The sequence below is a fragment of the Delphinus delphis genome, chromosome 20, assembly GCF_949987515.2.
Source record: "Delphinus delphis chromosome 20, mDelDel1.2, whole genome shotgun sequence".
Classification (NCBI taxonomy): Eukaryota; Metazoa; Chordata; class Mammalia; order Artiodactyla; family Delphinidae; genus Delphinus; species Delphinus delphis.
In genome coordinates this window covers 3,337,690-3,357,120 of record NC_082702.1, presented here as the reverse complement: position 1 = coordinate 3,357,120, position 19,431 = coordinate 3,337,690, and the positions used below count along the sequence as shown (strand labels likewise).

At 52.3% G+C, this 19,431-nt stretch overlaps 2 protein-coding genes across 3 annotated transcripts; both read right to left on the bottom strand.

The window, feature by feature from the left end:
- Positions 1-380: 380 nt before the first annotated feature.
- On the bottom strand, positions 381-15,835 carry PTPRH (protein tyrosine phosphatase receptor type H). Its single transcript, XM_060000591.1, is given in 16 exon segments — positions 381-1,093; positions 1,201-1,339; positions 2,394-2,531; positions 2,533-2,549; positions 2,758-2,868; positions 3,238-3,372; positions 3,470-3,546; positions 3,812-3,899; positions 4,566-4,653; positions 10,130-10,177; positions 10,279-10,357; positions 11,867-12,013; positions 12,016-12,094; positions 12,097-12,230; positions 15,166-15,359; positions 15,771-15,835. Coding segments are annotated over 16 exon segments (1,665 nt in total). The 3' UTR covers positions 381-967.
- An 892-nt stretch (positions 15,836-16,727) lies between these two features.
- On the bottom strand, positions 16,728-19,163 carry TMEM86B (transmembrane protein 86B). Of its 2 annotated transcripts, none has more exons than XM_059998944.1 (3): positions 18,578-19,163; positions 18,008-18,254; positions 16,728-17,338 (listed from the first exon to the last, which is right to left on the bottom strand). In XM_059998944.1, exons 1-3 carry the CDS (start codon positions 18,659-18,661, stop codon positions 16,956-16,958), a joined length of 714 nt encoding a protein of 237 aa, XP_059854927.1. In that variant the 5' UTR covers positions 18,662-19,163; the 3' UTR covers positions 16,728-16,955. The 2 variants fall into 2 exon arrangements, with proteins under 2 accessions (XP_059854927.1, XP_059854929.1); XM_059998946.1 differs by having other exon boundaries at positions 18,008-18,251; positions 18,578-19,162.
- Between the last annotated feature and the right edge of the window lie 268 nt (positions 19,164-19,431).

Sequence of the window (19,431 nt, the reverse complement as noted above, 5' to 3'; positions counted from 1 at the left end):
TTATCCTGGTCCCAAGGATTTTCTGCCTTCTAGTGCAGCCACCGGGCATACAGACCCCTTCTCCCCACCCCAGACCCCGGGACTGTCCATAGAACCAGGCTCCAGGATATCGGGTTCTAGGACCCAGAAGACCCTCTCCGGAGACCCAGCTATTCAGATATCCAGACAGGAGACTAAGCGTGAAATTCTCCAGCAAATCCGATACAGACTTCACTCCACCCTCTAAGTTCCCCTAAGGCCGTGCCCAGAAGGCAAGCCCCCGTGCTCCCAGCTCCAGGGAAGCGAGTCCACACTGCCCAGACCCTAGACCTACAGCCTTCTTGGAGAGACTCAACTGTCCAAACCTACATTTTTCAGGTGCAAATTGTGAGTCCCTCTAGTTTCCTCCCTAGGACATTGGCCTCAGTACCTAAACGTCAGGAACCCACCTCAATATTATTTCCAGACCCAGAAATCCAATGGGGCAAGTGTCTCTGGGGAGCATAGTGATTTAATAAATTATGGGATAAAAGAAAAAATATGTACAGGCAGTGGGGTGCAGGGAAACCTCAGATCCTCGAAGGTTGATGATTCAGTTTCTGGAGTAAAATACGGGCAGGATCCTGCCTGGCCTGCCCTCGCGCCTTGGGTGGCCACAATTCTGGACCCTTGTTACTTCCTTTCTTCCTCAGAAATCAGCTTGTTTCCTTGAGACCCTGCAGCCTCTTCCTCCCTCAAAAAGCAACAAGGAAATCCTAGATCCCATCCCTCTCCTTCTTCAAGGAACTGGAAATCCAGGATCTGGGCTCCCACCTGACCTCTCTCCCCCTCCGGAAAGCAGGAATTTAGGCTGCCAGCCCCCTCTTCCTGCAGGGCCCAGGGGTATGGGATCCCAGCCCTCTGCTGTCCCAGGGGTCCAGGCATCTGGGGTGAAGTAGGGATGCAGAATTTGAGTCTAGATGGGCTGCGGTCTCAGCCCTCCCGCAGCTTAGGCCTCTGTAGGAGCTACATTCTCGAAAAGCAGGTTCTCATAGGTGGGCCCCTTCTCAGCGGGCACTGGGGATGACTGTTGCAGAAACCTAAGGATGCACTGGTGCAGGAACACATACTGGGCCTGGGGACAGAGCACGGGCAGGTGAGGGTGCGCTACTGAGCCTCGGCCTGCTTTCCTCTGGGGCCCCACCCCACCCCACCCGCGCTGTGCCCGAGGATCCCCATCACCTCAGTCTGCACCGTATGTGGCCGGCTTTCTCACATCTCCATCATGTAGCTGAAGGGCCCCATGAGACCCTCACTCTCCAACTGCCGCAGCAGGACATCCAGGGCAATGAGGGTGCCCGAGTGGCCCACGCCAGCGCTAGGCGGGGACAAGAAGGGTCAGACCACGGGAGGGGGAGTCTCAGCTGACTGGAGGGATCTGTGTTTGGAGCACCCAGGGGTCAGGGTATTCAGTGAGACTATTCTGGAGGCTACAGTGTTAAGTGGGGGTTACTTCATTAAGTAGGAAGTAATAACAAATGACTATGCTCTGTGTTCTATCTACCTGCTAGGCCCTGTTCCAGGTGCCTTACGTGCTTTTTTCACTCCTCCCACTCCTAAGAGGTAGGAACCATTAGTTGAGCGTGCCCATTTTACATACGGGGCAATGGAGGCTGAGTGAGGTGAAGTCGATTGTCCCAGGCCACTCAGCTAGTAAATGACAGAGCTAGGGTTCATACACGGGAAGATGAGCTCCCAAGCTTGTCATTAAAAAAAAATTTTAGGGCTTCCCTGGTGACGCAGTGGTTGAGAGTCCGCCTACCGATGCAGGGGACATGGGTTCGTGCCCCAGTCCAGGAAGATCCCACATGCCGTGGAGCGGCTGGGCCCGTGAGCCATGGCCGCTGAGCCTGCGCGGCCGAAGGCTGTGCTCTGCAGCGGAAAAGGCCACGGCAGTGAGAGGCCTGCGTATCGCAAAAAAAAAAAAAAAAAAAAAAAAAAAATTTTAAACATGAAAATGACCGTTTTATTTTATTTTTCATTAAAAAAATTTTTTTTTTGGCTGCGCTGTGAAGCTTGTGGGATCTGGGCCCTCGACAGTGAAAGTGCTGTGTCCTAGCCACTGGACCACCAGGGAAGCCCCCAAGGAGCTGTTTTAAATGTTTCTTAAAACCTTTGGCTGCCTCTCCCTCCTGCTCTTCACCCCTCTTCCCTCCTTCTCCCCATGCATACCTCCTCCTTTACCTCTTGTTCTTTCTTTCCCATCTCTTCACCTTTATCATCATTCTTGACCTGCATCACCGCCCCTTCACCTTCTGCCCTCCCCATCTCCTCCACCTCCTCTAGAAGTTCCTAAGGACCCAGAGAACCCTGGTTTCTGAGCCCCAAGGGGGCGGTTTCCTCACAGACAGAGGGCTCTGGCTGGTCCTCATGGGCAGTGTACAATGGGGGGGCCTCCCCTCACGGTCTGGTCCAGCCACTGCCAGAGCATCTTCCAGAAGGCCAGCAAGGGGTCTGGGGAGTGGGGGACGCCATGGTCTGGCCAGGTCACATAGTGGAACTGACGCACAGATAGTCTTCTGCTCTTGCATCTAGACGGAGGGGAGTTGGGGGGAGCTCAGGACCCGGGGGCTGGTTTCTGACCGGTGGGGACATCCCTGGGGCACATTGTGGTCCCTTGCGGGAGTGGCGGAAGCTTAGACTTCATGGGGAGCTCTGGGGAGGGGACTGCCTGGAATATCACGGGGGTGGAGGAACTGAGGGTCAAGGTGGGGCTGAAGGGGTGGGATGGGGGCTTACATGCCAGAGCTTCAGATTTCGTACTGTCCAGTTCTCCATCACCTCCTCACCCACCAGGGTCACATGCGTGCAGGGCTGGGCGTCTAGAGGCCAGTAATGCTCACACTTCACCTGGGGGAAGACTGGGGCGGGTCAGAGTACAGGAGGCCCCAGAGCACCTTCCCTGGTGCCCCTCCGCAGGGTGGCTCTTGTATTCAGTGCCGGGGAATCCCCCCCTGCTCTGGTGACAAGGCAGGACCCACAGGCAGCCAGGTGTAGATTCATCCCAGCCGGGAGGACTCTTCTTTCACAAGGTCCTTGAGATCAGCTTCACCCTGTAAGTGGACAAATGGGTGGACTGGCGGAGACAGGAAGGTTGGGGCTGTGGTGGAGGGACTCAGTGAGGTCTAAGTCAAGGTCTACCCTGGGATCAGTGTCTGGGGCAGGGTCACGGGCTGGAGAGCTCAGGGGTCAGCACCCAGGACCCAGGTGTCCTCTCACCTGGGCAGACTCCACGCAGTTGGTCAGCATGAGCAGTGTGGGGCTCCGCTGCCCCTACACCAGGCGCCAGAAGTCGCCCACAGTGTGGGGAAGGGGGCCCTGGACTGCAATGAATTCCCGGAGGCTCCAGAGACCCTGGTTGAGGAAAACAGGTAGGTCACATCCCGCCTCATCTGGCCCTTGTCTTCCGAGGCTCATTCAGCATCCTCCTGGCTCCCAACCGCAGCCTTACAGGGATGCAGCTGGCGTTGATGTACTCAGAGCCCGGCTCCCCAGGGAGGGGCGTCAGGGGCACATGGGACCAGTCATCTAGGGGAAGAGGCCGGCATTAGCAATGCAGGGGGCAGGGTGGGAGACCCGGGGATAGAGGTCACGCCGACACGTCACGCTGCACACAGACAAGGGGAGCTGGGAGAGGGTCTGAGGGACCTCGGGCGGGAGGGGCCGGCCTGGGGTTTCTCAGCTCACAGGGGCAAGAGCTTTGTCCCTCAAGGGTAATAAGGGGCAAGGGTCAGGCCTGGGATGTTGACAAAGTCACGGCTGAGAACAAAGTCAGCAGAGGCTCGTGACTCACAGGGCAGCACGTTTCTGTAACGGTTCTTGGCGCTGTTCTCCGGAGCTGAGGCCACCGTCTGGGACTGGCTGTGGTCCTCCAGGGCCGGCTGCTCGGGGCGAAGTGAGGGGAGGGTGCACGGATGCTGGATTTTCTCTGCCCTCCCCCAGGGATACCCGCGTTGCTCCCTCCGCCTTCCTAAGTGCCACCCCACTCACCCCTTGCACCCTGGAATTCTGTAGCACCTACAGAAATAGGACAAGTAGGACTTCCCTGGTGGCGCAGTGGTTAAGAATCTGCCTGCCAATGCAGCGGACACGGATTCGAGCCCTGGTTTGGGAAGATCCCATGTGCCGTGGAGCAACTAAGCCCATGAGCCATAACTAGAAAAGGCCTGCGCACAGCAGCGAAGACCGAACGCAGCCAAAAATAAATAAATAAATAAATTTATTTTTAAAAAAAGAAAGAAACAAATAGGACGAGTGTGTGCACCATGCCCGGGGGGGCATTTTGGAGGAAGGGCAGGAGGATGGGGACTGGAGAGGTAGGTGAGAGAGGAGGGGTCAGGGGAAAACCAAGGTGTTGCTTTAGGATTAACCCATCCAACCAACACTACAGTAAGAGTTCAGTGAGTCAAGAAGGTGGATAATCATGGCTGAGAATTTCTGTATGAGCCAACCAAGTATGTATCCCTGCTTCTGTTCAATCCCAAAGGGGTGGAAAGGTCTCCGTGGACACGTGGGGCTCAGCTCGGCTCCCTCTGTTCTCACCCGACCTGGTACTCCTCAGCAAAGCCACAGCCGCTGTCCTCGTGTTTCCTGACGTGGTCGGCAAAGTCTTCAGCCAGGACGTCCCCTGGGAAGCTGTGGGGGAAGAGGGGCACATCACCTCCTTTAACCTTGTGCGCTTGGGGTAAAAGAAAAGGATTTTGTGTTTTGTTTTCTTTTTTTTACCTCCCCAGGACTTATTTATCTTATAACTGGAAGTTTGTACCTTTGATCACCTTCACCCATTTCACCCTCTGCCTCTGGTAACCACCAGTCTGTTCTGTGTATCTACGAGTTCGAGGTTTTTTTAATCTTTAAATTTTGGCCACGCCGCACAGTTTGTGGGATCTTAGTTCCCCGACCAGGGATCGAATCCGGGACCCTGGAAGTGAAAGCACTGAATCCTAACCACTGGACCCCCAGGGAATTCTCTCGAGTTTTTTTTTTAAGAGTCCACACACAGGAAGTCCGCGGCATACGAAACTTCAAGTTGTGAACTTTCAAAGACGCGAATGTGCGTTCGCATGTCCAATCACACAAGGCGTGAGTGACATTGCAGCTTGCCCTCTGTCTCCTATGGCCGAGGATCCTTCAGCTCTGCCATCTCCCACCTCCTCTCCCTCCTCCAGTCAGTAACTCTTCTTTCCTGTTCACTCAGTGCCAGCCCCTGTATGCCAGCTCTTACACTGCACTACTGTACTTTTCAAGGTACTGTTCTGTAAGATTAAAAATGTTTTATTTTTTGTGTTTGCTTGTTTTAATGTATTATTTGTGTGAAAAGTATCATAAACCTATTACAGTACAGTACTATATAGCCAATTGTGTTAGTTGGGTACCTAGGCTAACTTTGTTGGACTTCTGAACACAGTCTTGGAACGGAACTCATTTGTGTGTAAGGGACTTACTGTATAAGTGTTGTCTCATACAGCATTTGTCTTTCTCTGTCTGACTTATCTCACTTAGCATAATGCCCTCAAGGTCCATCCATGGTGCCACAAATGGCATTACTTCATCCTTTTTTACGGCTGGATAATATTCCATTCTATATGTATATTACACCTTAAAAAAATTAATTAATTTATTTCGGCTGTGTTGGGTCTTTTGTCGCTGTGCGTGGGCTTTCTCTAGCTGCAGTGAGCGGAGGCTACTCTTCATTGCGGTGCGAGGGCTCCTCATTGCAATGGCTTCTCTTGTTGCGGAGCACAGGCTCTAGGCACACGGGCTTCAGTAGTTGTGGCGCACGGGCTTAGTTGCTCCATGGTATGTGGGATCTTCCTGGACCAGGGCTCAAACCCGTGTCCCCTGCATTGGCAGGTGGATTCTTAACCACTGCGCCACCAGGGAAGCCCTATATTACACCTTCTTTATTCAGTCATCCATTGATAGACACTTAGGTTGTTTCCATATCTTGGCTATTGTGGGTAATGCTACTATGAACATGGGAATGCAGATATCTTTTCAAGTTAGTGATGTTGTTTCTGATTCATCAATTCCATTTGTAGGTACACATCCAAAAGAATTGAAAGCAAGGTCTCAGATATTTGTACACCCATGTTCATAGCAGCATTATTCACAGTAGCTAAAAAGAGGAAGCAAACCAAGTGTCCATTGATAGATGAATGGATAAAGAAGATTTGGTCTAACCATACAATGGAATATTATTCTTCCTAAGGAAGGAAAGAAATTCTGACACATACAACAACATGGATGAACCTGGAGGGCATTATGCTGAGTGAAATGAGCCAGTCACAAGAGGACAAATAAAAGGACAAATACGGGCTTCCCTGGTGGCGCCGTGGTTGAGAGTCCACCTGCCGATGCAGGAGACACGGGTTCGTGCCCCGGTCCGGGAAGATCCCACATGCCGCGGAGTGGCTGGGCCCGTGAGCCATGGCCGCTGAGCCTGCGCGTCCGGAGCCTGTGCTCCGCAACGGGAGAGGCCACAACAGTGAGAGGCCCGCGTACCGCAAAAACAAACAAACAAACAAACAAAAAGGACAAATACGATTCCACCTATATGAGGCAGTCATCAAATTCATACAACCAGAAAGTAGAAGGGTGGTTTCCAGGGGCTGGGAGATGGGGGAAATGGGGAGTTAGTGTTTGATGTGTACAGAGTTTCAGTTTTGCAGGATGAAGAGAGTTCTACGGGGAATCCCCTGGCGGTCCAGTGGTTAGGACTCCGCGATTTCACTGCTGAGGGTGTGGGTTCAATCTCTGGTCGGGGAACTAAGGTCCCACAAGCCATGTGGCGTGACCAAAATAAATAAATAAAGTTTTTTAAAAAAAGAGTTCTATGGATGGATGGTGGTGATGGTTGCACAACAACGTGAATGGACTTAGTGCCACTGAACTGCACACTTAAAAATGGTTGAGGTGGTAAATTTGTTATTTGGAGGTTGTTTTTTTTTTTTTTTAACCACAATCAAAATTTGTTTTGACTCAAAAAAAAGGAAAGGGTATTTCTTCTCCCACTTAGGACCACTGCCCTTCTCTGGGCCCCAATTCCCTGTGGCCCTGTCTAGCCGTGGTTCTTCCCTCTCTGCTGTATCTCTCCCCTCTCCTCCTTCCCTTTTGTGTGTAAACATGCTAATCTTACTTCTGTATTATAAAAAGAATCCTTTGACCTCCTGTGGCTCCAGCTCCAGCTCTTTGTCTCTCTTCCCCTTGTAGTATAGTGTTATATATACAATGTTATATATACAGTCTTGACTCAGTTTTGAGACCCTGGCTGGAGGTTCGTCAGTTTACCTTCTTCTTTTTTGCGTGACTGGTATTTTTTTGTTTGTTTGTTTTGTTTTTACAGTTTTGGTTATTTATTTGGCCACGCTGCGTGGCTTGTGGGAGATACCCGACCAGCGACTGAACCCGGGCCTAGCAGTGAAAGCCTGGAATCTTGACCACTGGACCGCCAGGCATTTCCCCAGTTCTCCTTCTTGAGAAGCTGATTAAATCCACACCCTCACCCCCTCCCCTTTGGGGATCCATCTGCTGGAATCCCCGCCAGGAACAGGGACAGGCCCTGTGCATCAGAGTCCACTGAAATGATTCAAACTGAACCCGTTTGCCTTGGATTGCCCACTTCTTGCTGCAGAAACCACAGTAAAGCCTCTTCCTCAGGTGTTCCCCGGCCTCCCAGCTGACCCTGGTGCTTCTCTGCATGGCCCTGCTTGGTGTAACGTGTAATCCCTCTCCTGGGATCTGTGATTGTAATGAACTATCTTTCAGTGGTGTCTGTCTCTGGATCCATTGGCCTTATCACACCTAAACAATAAGACGACCTATGAAAACACACCTTCACATTCAAACTTCTCACACTGACCGGTTTTCTCTGCTTCCTTCCCACCCTTCACCATGGCCTGGTGTCTCCACCACGACTACAGGGGAACAAGGACTTTTTTCAAAGTCCCCTATCTTATTTGCCTCCTTATCACCAATTCCAAAGGCCACCTCTCAGTGCTCAGGAGCACTTTGCACCTTTGACCGCGCCTTCCTTTCTTCCGGATCCACCCTCTTCCTGAACACCCTCTCCTGGTTTGCACCATCACCGTCTCTCTGACTGCTGCTTCTCCATCTCCTTGGTGAGGCCCTGTCCTCTGCCCATCCTAAAAGGTGGGCATCCCCAGAAGCCCATCCTCAATCCCCCCTTTCTCACTGGACACACACTTCTTATGGGGTTTGTCCATTTCCTTAGCTTCGCTTTCCATCCATTCATCTGTGATTTTTGAATCTCCATTGCCAGTCCCTACTTCTCCCCCTCCCGAGCTTCAGAGCTATTTTCCCACCTGCCTCCTGGAATCTCCACCTGTGTGTCCTCGAGGGTCATCACTGGGACATCCAAACACGCACGTTGAGGTTGAGGAGGGCAAGATGCTCAGCATACAGGTGGGGCCAGACTTGGAATCCAATGGGTGCAGTGATTTGTTGCAGATGCCATATAATGGACACAGGGTAAGGAGGGGAGAGGTCACAGGGTGAGTGGGGCGGGACGCTGGTCAGGACAGATTCTATGGCGAAGGAGAAACTGGACATCATCGTATTTACTCTCCCTCAAGCCCCTGCCTCTGATGGCCACGCCCTCAGTTTATGCCTCTTTCTTTTACACCCAGGCCGTCTCACCTGGTTTCGCAACATCCCTTAACTCCCTGGTCTATCTCTCCTCTATTGATCCCCGGGGATCATTCTGACATAGAGATTTGATGATGATTGACCCAACCTAAAGGGGACTCAGAGTGATGAAGACATCTGCACAAACGTTTTTCTGAACCACGGAACTCTGTATCCAACAGCCCATTCAGCGTTTTCACTCACATGTCTGACAAGCATCCCAAAATCAGTGTGTCCACCACTGAGCTCCTGACACTTTCCCCCAAACCTGCACCCCGCATAGTCATTCTGTCTCAAGTAATGGCCGTTCCAGCCTCCCTGGGGCTCAGGCTGAATTCCTTGGGTTCACTCTTGAGCCCTCTCTGAATCCCACACCATACATCCATTCTTCAACCAGGTCTGCTCTTCAAACACTCAGACGGCATCTTGAATCTGATTCCCTCTAACTGTTTGCTGCTCCAAGACATAACAGACATCTTCCTTTGCTTCCCTACTTTTGCCTTTGCTTCATAAAAATGTGAGACTGTGTCACAGGTCTAACGAAAACCTCCAAAAACTCCCATCTCAGGATAAAACCAAAGTCCCCACTATCATCTACAAGGCCCAGCCTGATCTGATCCCACCTGGTAGCTCTCCGACCTCATTTCCTACGCCACCCCCACCCCCACCCCGCCTCATCCACTCTGCTCAGTCTCAGAGACACACCACGTTCTCCAAACACGCCAAGCCTGTGCCTGCCTCGGGGCCATCGCACTTGCTGATCCCCCTGCCTGGAATGCCTTTTCCCCAGATGGGCACAGGACTCTTGCCCTCACTTGCTTCAGGTCTGTCCTCAAATGACTTCGTCTCAGTCATCTTCTTAGTAAGGCCTCTCCTGGACACTCTATTTAAAATATTCCTCCACCCTTCCTGCCTCCACCTCTTGCTTTATTTGTCTCCAAGTAAGCATCACGTTCTTTATCATCTTGGTTTTGTTTTTTGTGTGTTTGTTTGTTTTGGCCGCGCTGCACGGCTTGCAGGATCTTAGTTCCCCGACCAGGGATTGAACCCATGCCCCCTGCAGTGGAAGCGTGGAGTCCTAACAAGTGGACCGCCAGGGAATTCCTAATCATCTTGTTTATTAATGGCTGCCTGTGCTAGAATGTAGGCTCCACAAGGGCAGGAATCTTTGTTTCAGCCAGTTTCCTCGGCACCTAGAACAGCGCCTGACACTTAACAGGGGTTCGGTGAATGGCTTTTTGGATAAATGAATGGAAGTCCCAGAACTGAGACGGAAAGAGATTCCACAGCCACCGGCCCAGGCTGCTTAGGGAGTGGGCAGCGGTGAAGGCATTGCGATCCCTGCCGCAGTGGGGATCTGAGGCTGGTGTGGGTGGGTTCCTTGGCCCTGCCCTCTGACCTATACAGTGACCAGCTGGATTTGACCTGACAGTGAGCCTTTTGAATGCTCCCCAAACCCACTCACCTGAACACCAGATCCCCGGGTGCTGGTTTCTTCTCACTCTTCTTATGCCTGGGAAAAGGACATGGGGAGTGAGGCCAGAACCACGGATCCCCATCTTTCCCCAGGCCCCCTCCCTCCTGGCGCCTGATAAGCCCTGCGCCAAGTCTCACCTCCTCTTCAGGAAGAAAACCAGCAGGCCCACCAGGATGAGAAACAGAAGGGGACTGACTATGGCCCCCACGATGGCCCCTGGGGGAAGGAGGCGTGGTGGGCTGTGAGAGCCTAGGTCTGCTCTCCTGCTGTCCCATCTCCCCTACCTCTGTCCTCACCCAGACTGATCAGAGGGTCTAGAGGGTAGATTCAAGGGCAGAGAAGGGAAAGGAGAAAGCTTCTGGATAGAGCCCTACCTCCCACCCAACCTCTTCCCCTTAGGTCCTCACTTCCTGAGGAGCCTGATCCAAAGGCATCACTTTCTCAAGTGACCTGGTTGTTAAGAGAGTGACTCTTCCCCAATTTGGCCTAGACTAGTCGTTCTCAGAGAGGGCGATTTTGCCCTCCAGGTGACATCGGGCAATGTCTGGAGACACTTCTGGTTGTTACAGCTGCGATGGTGGTGCCACTGGCATCTAGTGGCTGGAGGCCGGGGATGCTGCTTACAGCAACTTACAATGCCCAGGGCAGCCTCCCCTCCCCATCAGAAAGAGCGATCCAGTCCACGATCCAAGAGGCCCTGTCTTCTCAGAGACCCTTCTTGCTAAACCAGAGAATCCTGGACACTGGGACCCACTGAGCCCAGTTTGGAAGAGCATCCATTTATCAGTACACCGAACTCCAGTGTCTCCAGATCAGAGACCCCATCTCATAAGAGGCTTTCATTCCTAGGAAATGGTTGACAGGGCCCAGGGAGGCCCATGACCACAGTCAATGGTACATGATCAAAGATCTCCTGAGTGTGAGGTTCAAACTTCTTCAAATACCCCACTGGTGGGTGAAAAATGGTGCGGCAGCGTTGGAAAAAAATTTGGCAGTTCTTCAAAAGATTAAACACGGACTTACCGTATGATCTAACAATTCCACTCCTGGGTATACACCCAAGAAAAAAGAAGACATACGTCCACATGGAAACCTGCACACGAATGTTCAGAGCATTACTCAGAATAGCCAAAAAGTAGAAATGGCCCAACAGATCCATCAAACAGATGGATAAACAAAATGTGGTCTATCCACACAATGAAATCTTATTTTGGCAATAAAAAGTAATGAAGCACTGATACACACTAGAACAGTGGATGAACCTTAAAAACATTATACTAAGTGAGAGAAGCCAGTCAAAGAGGACCACATACTGTGTGATTGTATTTTTAGGAAAGCTCTAAAAGAGGCACATCTATGGAGACAGAAGCAGATTAGAGATTGCCAATGGCTGGTTGGTGGGGGATTGGGGAAATTAGGGGGTGATGGCTTAAGGAGATGACTTTTCTTTATGGGTTAATGAAAATATTCTAAAATTGATGGTAATAATGGTTGCAAATACTGCAAATATACTAGAAGTCAGTGAGCTGTACACTTTCAATGGGTGAACTGTTGTATGTTATAGGAATTACAACTCAACAGAGCTGTTTAAAAGAAAGCAGGAAATAAAACACAAACAAAAAGGACTCCATGGGTTGGTGAGACTGTCTCACAACAGGGTGTGAAGGGGTCTGGAGAGAATGTCATTGTATCAATAGCTCTCTGTCCCCGTGGGGCTCTGCTCACCTGTGCTCTCGGTGTGGCAGGTCACGGAGGCAGACTGGGCCCTCATTCCATCCCAGACGGTCGTGATGGTGGCTGAGTAGGACTGAGCCGGCCTAAGTCCCGACACCCACACGTCTCTCCCACAAGAGGAGCTGTCCTGGAGTCCTGCTGCCCGCCCACCTCCAACTCAAAGGCCTCATAGCCTCCCAGGGGGCAGGACTAGGTGAGGGTGACTCCATGGCCCCCCCCAAAGTGCTGATACAGGAGGTGATGGTGACAGGGTCCGGGGCTGGGTGGAGGGGACAAGAGGAATCAGTAGGCTCCGTCCAGGGGGGCTTTCCAACTCCCCACTCCTCACCAGTCAGGCCACTTCTCTGAGAAATAGCTCATCCCTTCCTTCCCCTAAATCAAAATACCTCTTCGTCCCTCATTATCTGTTGTCCCCAAATAGACATGCCCCCTTAAACTACAACTCCCATGAGCACTTGGACTCTCTGTGTCACTGCAGCTCATGAAGTCATGACCCCATGGCCTGATGGGATTTAGAGTCCACTCACCGTCTTTGCGCCCAGCTCTGATCTAAGTTACTACCTGGACCTTTACAGGAAACGTTTGCTGGCCCATGACATAGTTATTTTCACCACAACTTTTAGGTTCACAGCAAAACTGAGTAGAAGGTACAGGGATTTCCCATACACCCTCTGCCCCCATCATGCATAACCTCCCCCACTGTCAACATCCCCAAAATGTACACGTTACCATTGATGAACACAATGATAATCATCCAAAGTCCATATTCCATTCCTTTTCGTGGCTGAATAATATTCCACTCTATGGATAGATGACAATTTGTTTCTCCATTCACCAGCTGATGGACATTTGGGTTTCCACCTATTTGGCTGTTAAAAATAATGTTGCTTGAATTGTATGTTTTCAGTTGTATGTACGAAAACATTGTATGTTTTCAGTTCTGTGGGGCCTGCCCCCAGGAGGGGCCAAACTTTCTTTTTACAGACTCCGTGGCTATCCTCTTTCTAGCCCGCTCCAGCTGCCAACCCTGTCCACCCCTCCACCACCAGCTCACAATCCCCTTCAATCTTCCCAGGAGTTTCTCACTGTTTTTGCTGCTCAGTGGACATCAGTCTCTCTGCTCCACGCTTTCCTCTCCTTGTGTGGTTCAAGAACTGAAGCCGTGTTCATTCACCATCTTGAAGCAATTCCCTGCCTGCCTGCAGGTGTTTTCCCAACACCTATGGCTTCCTACAGGCAGGACTACAGGCTCAACCAACACCGGGGACTCCAAGGGCAAACAGCCTCTTCCAGCTCCGGCCAAGCTTACACTGTGGTGAGGAGGCAGACTGGGAAGGTAACCGCAGAGTGACATGAAGTGGGCTACAATGGTGAGAGCACCGAGGAAGCATCTGTCCCTTAGTGGGAGGTGACATTGGGGCTGAGTCTTCGTACAAGAGCAGGGTTTGGTCAAGTGAAGAACTGCATTGGGAAGTCATCACAGGCAGAGGGGAGAGCCCATGTCAGGGCTAAGAGGGAGGAGAGGGCCGGGGATAATCTGGGGGGATTTCTGTGTGGCCAGAGCGCCAGGTGGAAATGGGACTGGAGGGAGTGACCTTGAAGTAGGGGTCAGGCCACCTGGTCCCAGCCTAGTCTCAATCTATAGTTAGCCTGCGAGGTTGGTGAACACGTGGAGATTGGGGAGAGGAACATTTTCTGGATAGGGCATGGAAACTCCGTGCCCTCTCCCCACACCTTGCCCTGTGCCTGTGCTTCCATCTGGCTGTTCCTGAGTTACATTCTGTAATAAACCAGTGTTCTAGTAAGCAAAACGTTTTTCTGAGTTCTGTGAGCTGCTCTAGCAAATTAATCCAACCCGAGGAGGCGGGTCTTGGGAACCTCTGATTTATACCCAGTTGGTCAGAAGCACAGGTTAACAACCTGGGCTTGTCACCGGAATCTGAAGTGGGGGTGGGGGGTAAAAGGTGGCAGTCTTGTAGGACTGAGTCCTTAACCTGTGGGATAGCGTCAGAACTGAGTTGACTTGTAGGACGCCCAGCTGGTGTTGGAGATTGGCTTGTTGGTGAGGGGAGGAAGCCCCACACTGGAATTGAGTGCAGAGTAGTAATTGTTTATCATCATGAAACACAGAAGGATAAACAACAAGGTCCTATTGTACAGCACAGAGAACTGTATTTGACGGGTTTTTTGTCTGTTTGTTTTTGTTATTTGGCCACATCACAGGGCATGGGGGATCTTGGTTCCCCAACCAGGGATGGAACTCACGCCCCCTGCATTGTAAGTGAGGAGTCTTAACCACTGGACCACCAGGGAAGTCCCTGGAGAACTATATTCAGTATCCTAGGATAAACCATAATGAAAAAGAATATTTAAAAAATAATGTTTGTATATGTATAACTGAATCACTTTGCTGTACAGCAGAAATTAACACATTGTAAATCAACTATACTTCAATTTTTAAAAAATTAAAAGAAAAAAAACACTGAAAACAACCCAAATGATTGGAAACACCAACATTTAGAGATGAATTATGGGGAATTCTCTTGCAGTCCAGTGGTTAAGACCCTGCACTTTCACTGCCGAGGGCACGGCTTCAATCCCTGGTCGGGGATCCTGCAAGCCACGCGGCGCAGCAAAAAAAAAAAAAAAAAAGTGAATTATGCTAGTGGTTTCCTTGGGCTGGAGGGGATGGGTGATTTGTAAAAGGCACGGGGTCTCTTCTGGGGGTGATGAAAATGCTCTAAGACTGATGGTGGTGATAGCTGCAAAACTGTGAAAATACTAAAAACCACATGCACACTTTGAGTGGGCAGTTGGTGGTATATGAAGAGTATCTCAATAAAGCTGCGATCATAACATCGTTTTCAGGAATTGGATATAAATGCCTTCAAACAGAACATGGTCACAGTATAGTGATTACAGACAACAATGCTGTATCATAAATTTCAAAGTTGCTGAAAGACTAGATCTTAATTGGTCCCACCACACAAAAAAAATAGGTGTTACGTGATGCCATAGAGATGTTAGCTAACATTACCAGCGTAAGAATCATACTGTGACGTATCAATGTATCAAATCAACACCAGTACACCTTAAAGGTACACAATGTTTTATATCAACTATATCTCAATTTAACAAAACAGAATATGGGCTTTAGACAGATGGAGGCTGGAAATATTGCTCCTTTAGCACGTTTCCCTGGGGTGGAAGGTTGTTCTGCGGGGCCCTTTAGGAAGGGAGAGGGTGCTCACTTCATTTACCCACCAGTTAGTCTGTCATGAGTCTCCCACCCTTAACGGCTGACAGAGTGATGAGGACCTTGGCAGTGTAAGAGGTGGTCATGACCACCAAGTGGGTGTGGGGCTGAAGGAAGGCATCCCAGGCCAACGTGGCATCTGAGATTGTGAAGAGCAGGGCACCCCCACCCAGAACACCTGCCTCCTCTGGCCTGAGGCCTTCCTCTATGGTGAGTGGGGATCCTGGCCTGAAGGTGAGGCAGGGACTAGAAACCAACGGTGGGCTCTGGAGGTCCCTAAAAACACATCATGGATAAGTCTCCTCTCTGATATGAGTCCCTAAAAAACCACATCATGGGTGTATAAGTTCCCTCTCTGCTATAAGAGTCCCTAAAAGCATATCATGTTTGTAGAAGTCCTCTCTCTGCTGTAAGAGTCCCTAAAAATCACATCATGAATGTAGATGTTTCCTCTCTGCTATAAGAGTCCCCAAAAGTACATCATGGATGCAGAAGTCTCCTCTCTGCTCTAAGAATCCCTAAAAATCACATCATGAATGTAGAAGTCTCCTCTCTGCTGTAAGAGTCCCTAAAAGCACATCATGTCTGTAGAAATTGAGCAGGGTTTGGAGAGCAGCTCTGACTGCTTTCTGTCCTCACATGTAGAACCTGAGGCCCAGAGAGGAGCAGTGGGCTATCAAGGTCACAGCCAGGATGAGGGCCATACCCAGGTTCTTTCTTATTTAGTACTCTATTCCCACCGTGTTGCTACCTACCCCTTCCTCCAAGTCTCTTCTTGAGTTTCCTCATCTCAACCCTCTCCTCTCCTGGTACTGTATGTGACTGTCGTCAGTTGAACTGTGGCCCCCAAAGAGATATGCCCAAGTCCTAAGCCCCAGCACCTATGGATGTGATGTTAGTTAGGAATAGGGTCTTTGGAAATGTAATTAGGGATCTTGAGATGAGATCATCCTGGATTTAGGGTGGGCCCTAAATCCAACAACGGGTGTCCTCAGGAGAGGACAGACTCACAGAGGGAGAACACCATGTGAATGTGGCCAGGGCCACCAGGAGCTGGAAGAGGCAGGAAGGACCCTCCCCTAGAGCTTTGGAGGGAGGGCACCCCTACCAACACCATGATTTTGGACTTTTGGCCTCCAGAACTGTGAGAGATTAAATCTGTTGTTTTAAGTCACCCAGTTTATGGTAATTTGTGACACCAGCCACAGGAAACTAATACATTGACCAAGCTGTCTCCTCCTGGCCTCAAATCTGTAAAATCCTCATCTGTACAATGAGCATAATGAATCCCCACCACCATCAAAGGGCCTGGGGTGGGGGGCGGTTGGTTATTCCATATCCCCTAAGTCCTGGGCACCAGGACTGGTCCACAGGGAGTCCGCTGTGGGTATAGTTCAAAACATTGCGTTGTACATGTGAAAACGTGTTCCAAGGGTAGATCTCACAGCAAGTGTTCAATGCACAACACTGTGAATGTACTTAAGGTCACTAAGTCATACACTTAAAAGTGGTTAAAATGGTAAATTTTGTGGGAGGAAAAAAAAAGGAAAACGAACCACTTGCTGTTATTGTGATCACCCCTCCCTTCCCACCCCTCCCCAAATAATGGAGATGTCACCATTGCAACACCCACTTTACTTAGGCAACAGAAAAACAGATCAGGGCCAGAAACAGTTCTGTGTCTCCAGATAGACTGGCACCGGCAGATGGGAGTCTGGGGGACTGGCTCTCACCCCCAAGGGTGTTTCTCTGGCCTCACTGATCTTGGGGGCCCAGGTCCTTGAGGGAGGAGGGGGGTGGACATCTGCCTGCCTCAGCCCCTGGTCAGTTGGACTTGAGCCTGGGGCTCTGGAAGGCCGACAGGGCGATGAGGACCTGGGCAGCATAATAAGTGGCCATGACCACCAGGTGGGCATGGGGCAGGGGATGGACGAAGAGGTTCCAGGCCAGCACGGCATCTGAAAGCGTGAAGAGCAGGGCGCCCCAGCAGGTACTCCCGCCCCTGGCCAAGCCACGCCACAGCATAAGGGCCAGGACCAGGGAGTAAGCCGTCAGGGGCAGGACCATGTCAGGCGGGAGGTGCCAAAGCAGGAGGCCATAATATGGGATGGAAGCCAGGAGAATAGGCAGCAGGAGGCCAGGCTTCAGGGGAGTGAGGCCGAAGGCCCAGAGGTAGAGCAGGTGGGCCACGGCGAAGGCAGCCATGCCTGGAGGAGACAGGGGTGGGTGCGCCTGCTGAGACCCCTGCTTCCCAGCATCACCTCGTTGCCCTCAGAGCCTGAGAAAAAGGGCCTTCCCCAAGCACCAGCTCCCACCTTGGCCACACCACCCCATCTGCCAGGATTACAACGCTGGCCTCCTTGGTGGTCCTCTTTCCTCCTGCTCTTGGCGCCAGAATGACCTAAAAACGCGCACTGCATCCCATCCTCACCCTGCTCAGAACTGCCCACTGACTGACACCCCATCTTGCTCAGCCCCTAGTCGGCTTCACCCAGCAGGCACACCCACCCCAGGGCTTCTGCACTTGCTGCCCCTCTGCCTGGAAGGGCCTTCCCTGGAAGGGCACCGGGCTGGTACCCTGCACCCGCTTCAAGACTTTACCTTCTCGGCGAGGCTGTCCTCGACCAGCGTACTCAGGACTGTGACCTCTGGACACACACAGCCTCAGGTAATGCTGCCCGCGCCCTCATGGAAGGAGAGCTCCTCGAGGCCCAAGGTTTGGGTATGTCCCCCTCACTGCCGTCCATTTCCCAGTTGCCTTTACACGCCAACTGGCTCAAGCACTTGGCAGGGGCTCTGTTGGGGAGTCGCCCCCTGCACCCCAGACACCCCCCCCCCGGGGTCCAGAAGGGACAACACAACACAGCCCCTCTCACCATGGAGGAAGGCCTCAGGCCAGACGAGGCAGGAGTCCCCCACAGCTGAGCACAGAAGGGCCCCCTGCAGGAGCAAGCTGTAGCTCCCGCCGGGGTACACGGTCCACAGGAACACCACCAGGTAGAGGATGGGCAGGCACTTGATCAGGGCACCGACCCAGGACGGCTGGTTCTCAGGGCTCCAGAGGAGAAAGTAGACGGCACAGGTGAGGAAGAACGGGCTCAGCCACCTGCCCACATGCGGCTGCTTCGGGGGACAAAGGGGCCGCTGAGCCACTGGAACTCAGCCGAGCCCCCAGGCCCTGGGACCAGGCTCCAGAACCCTCCTGGCTTTGGTCTCAGCCAGTTCCCAGCCTTTGGGGGTCAGGCCCCACATGGCCAGGAGTTGGGAGTCAGGGCTTCCATCCCGCCCCCACCCAGGGACGCCAGCCATGCTGTCCAGGGTAGGGGGGCAGCTGCACAGGGACCAGGACATCCAACCCCACAGAACCCAGCCCCCCAATTCTTCCAGGTCATGTGGGTTCCCAGGAGCCCAGGCCCAGCTCCCACCCCACACTCCGTGGCTCTCACTTGAGCTGAAAAGCGAGGTTTTCCAGGCAGCCCCTCTTCCCGGGTGTCCATGTCAACGTGTGACCCACCCAAAGTGGCCTGCATGTGGGCACCGGTGGCTTTGGGGGTGGAGGGGATGGCGTGTGGTTACACGTTAACCCGAGGAGCGTCCTGTGGACTCTGGGACTGATAACAGGGCCCAGGGAGGTGCTGCCCCCACCCTGGGGATGGCCCTGCCTGGCACCTGCTGATAAGGTGCCCACTGGGACCCAGGGGTCTCTCCTCCTCCACAGCCCCCTGCCCCTGGCTTCGTCTCTTGCCTAGGGAGCCATGGCTGCCAACGCCCCTCCCACTGTGCTGTGCCTGGCAGGTCAGAAGGGAATGGGGTGCGGAATTTCAATGCCTTCCCCTCCATGAGCTGGGGGGAAGGGCAGGGGACCAGAGCCCAGGGACAGGTCGGGAAACTCCCTCCTCCCCTCGCCGTCCTCGGCCCTGGCCTTCCCTCAGGAGTGCCCACCACAAACGCCTGCTGAACCAACAGGAAGGAGCTGAACCAGGAGGCCGTGCCAGCCCTCAGCTCCAGGGAAGGCTTCCTGCACATGTCCACCAGCGCACCTGGTATGTTCTTTACCTTTCCGTTGGAAGACATGGACCCGCTGGGCGCCCACCTGTCTGGCTTGGTTGGCTGCCCCCAACTACCACTGCTCCACCACGGGGAAAGGGTTCAGGGGACATGGCTTCTGCAACACGCTGGGCAGGTGAGGGGGTGCTGGGAAGGGGGCTGGTTAGAAGCCCACTCACCACACCTCCCAGAGCCTGCGCGTGTGGACAGGGGACGGCTCGCTGGGACCAAGACCCACGTGAGGCCGGGTAGT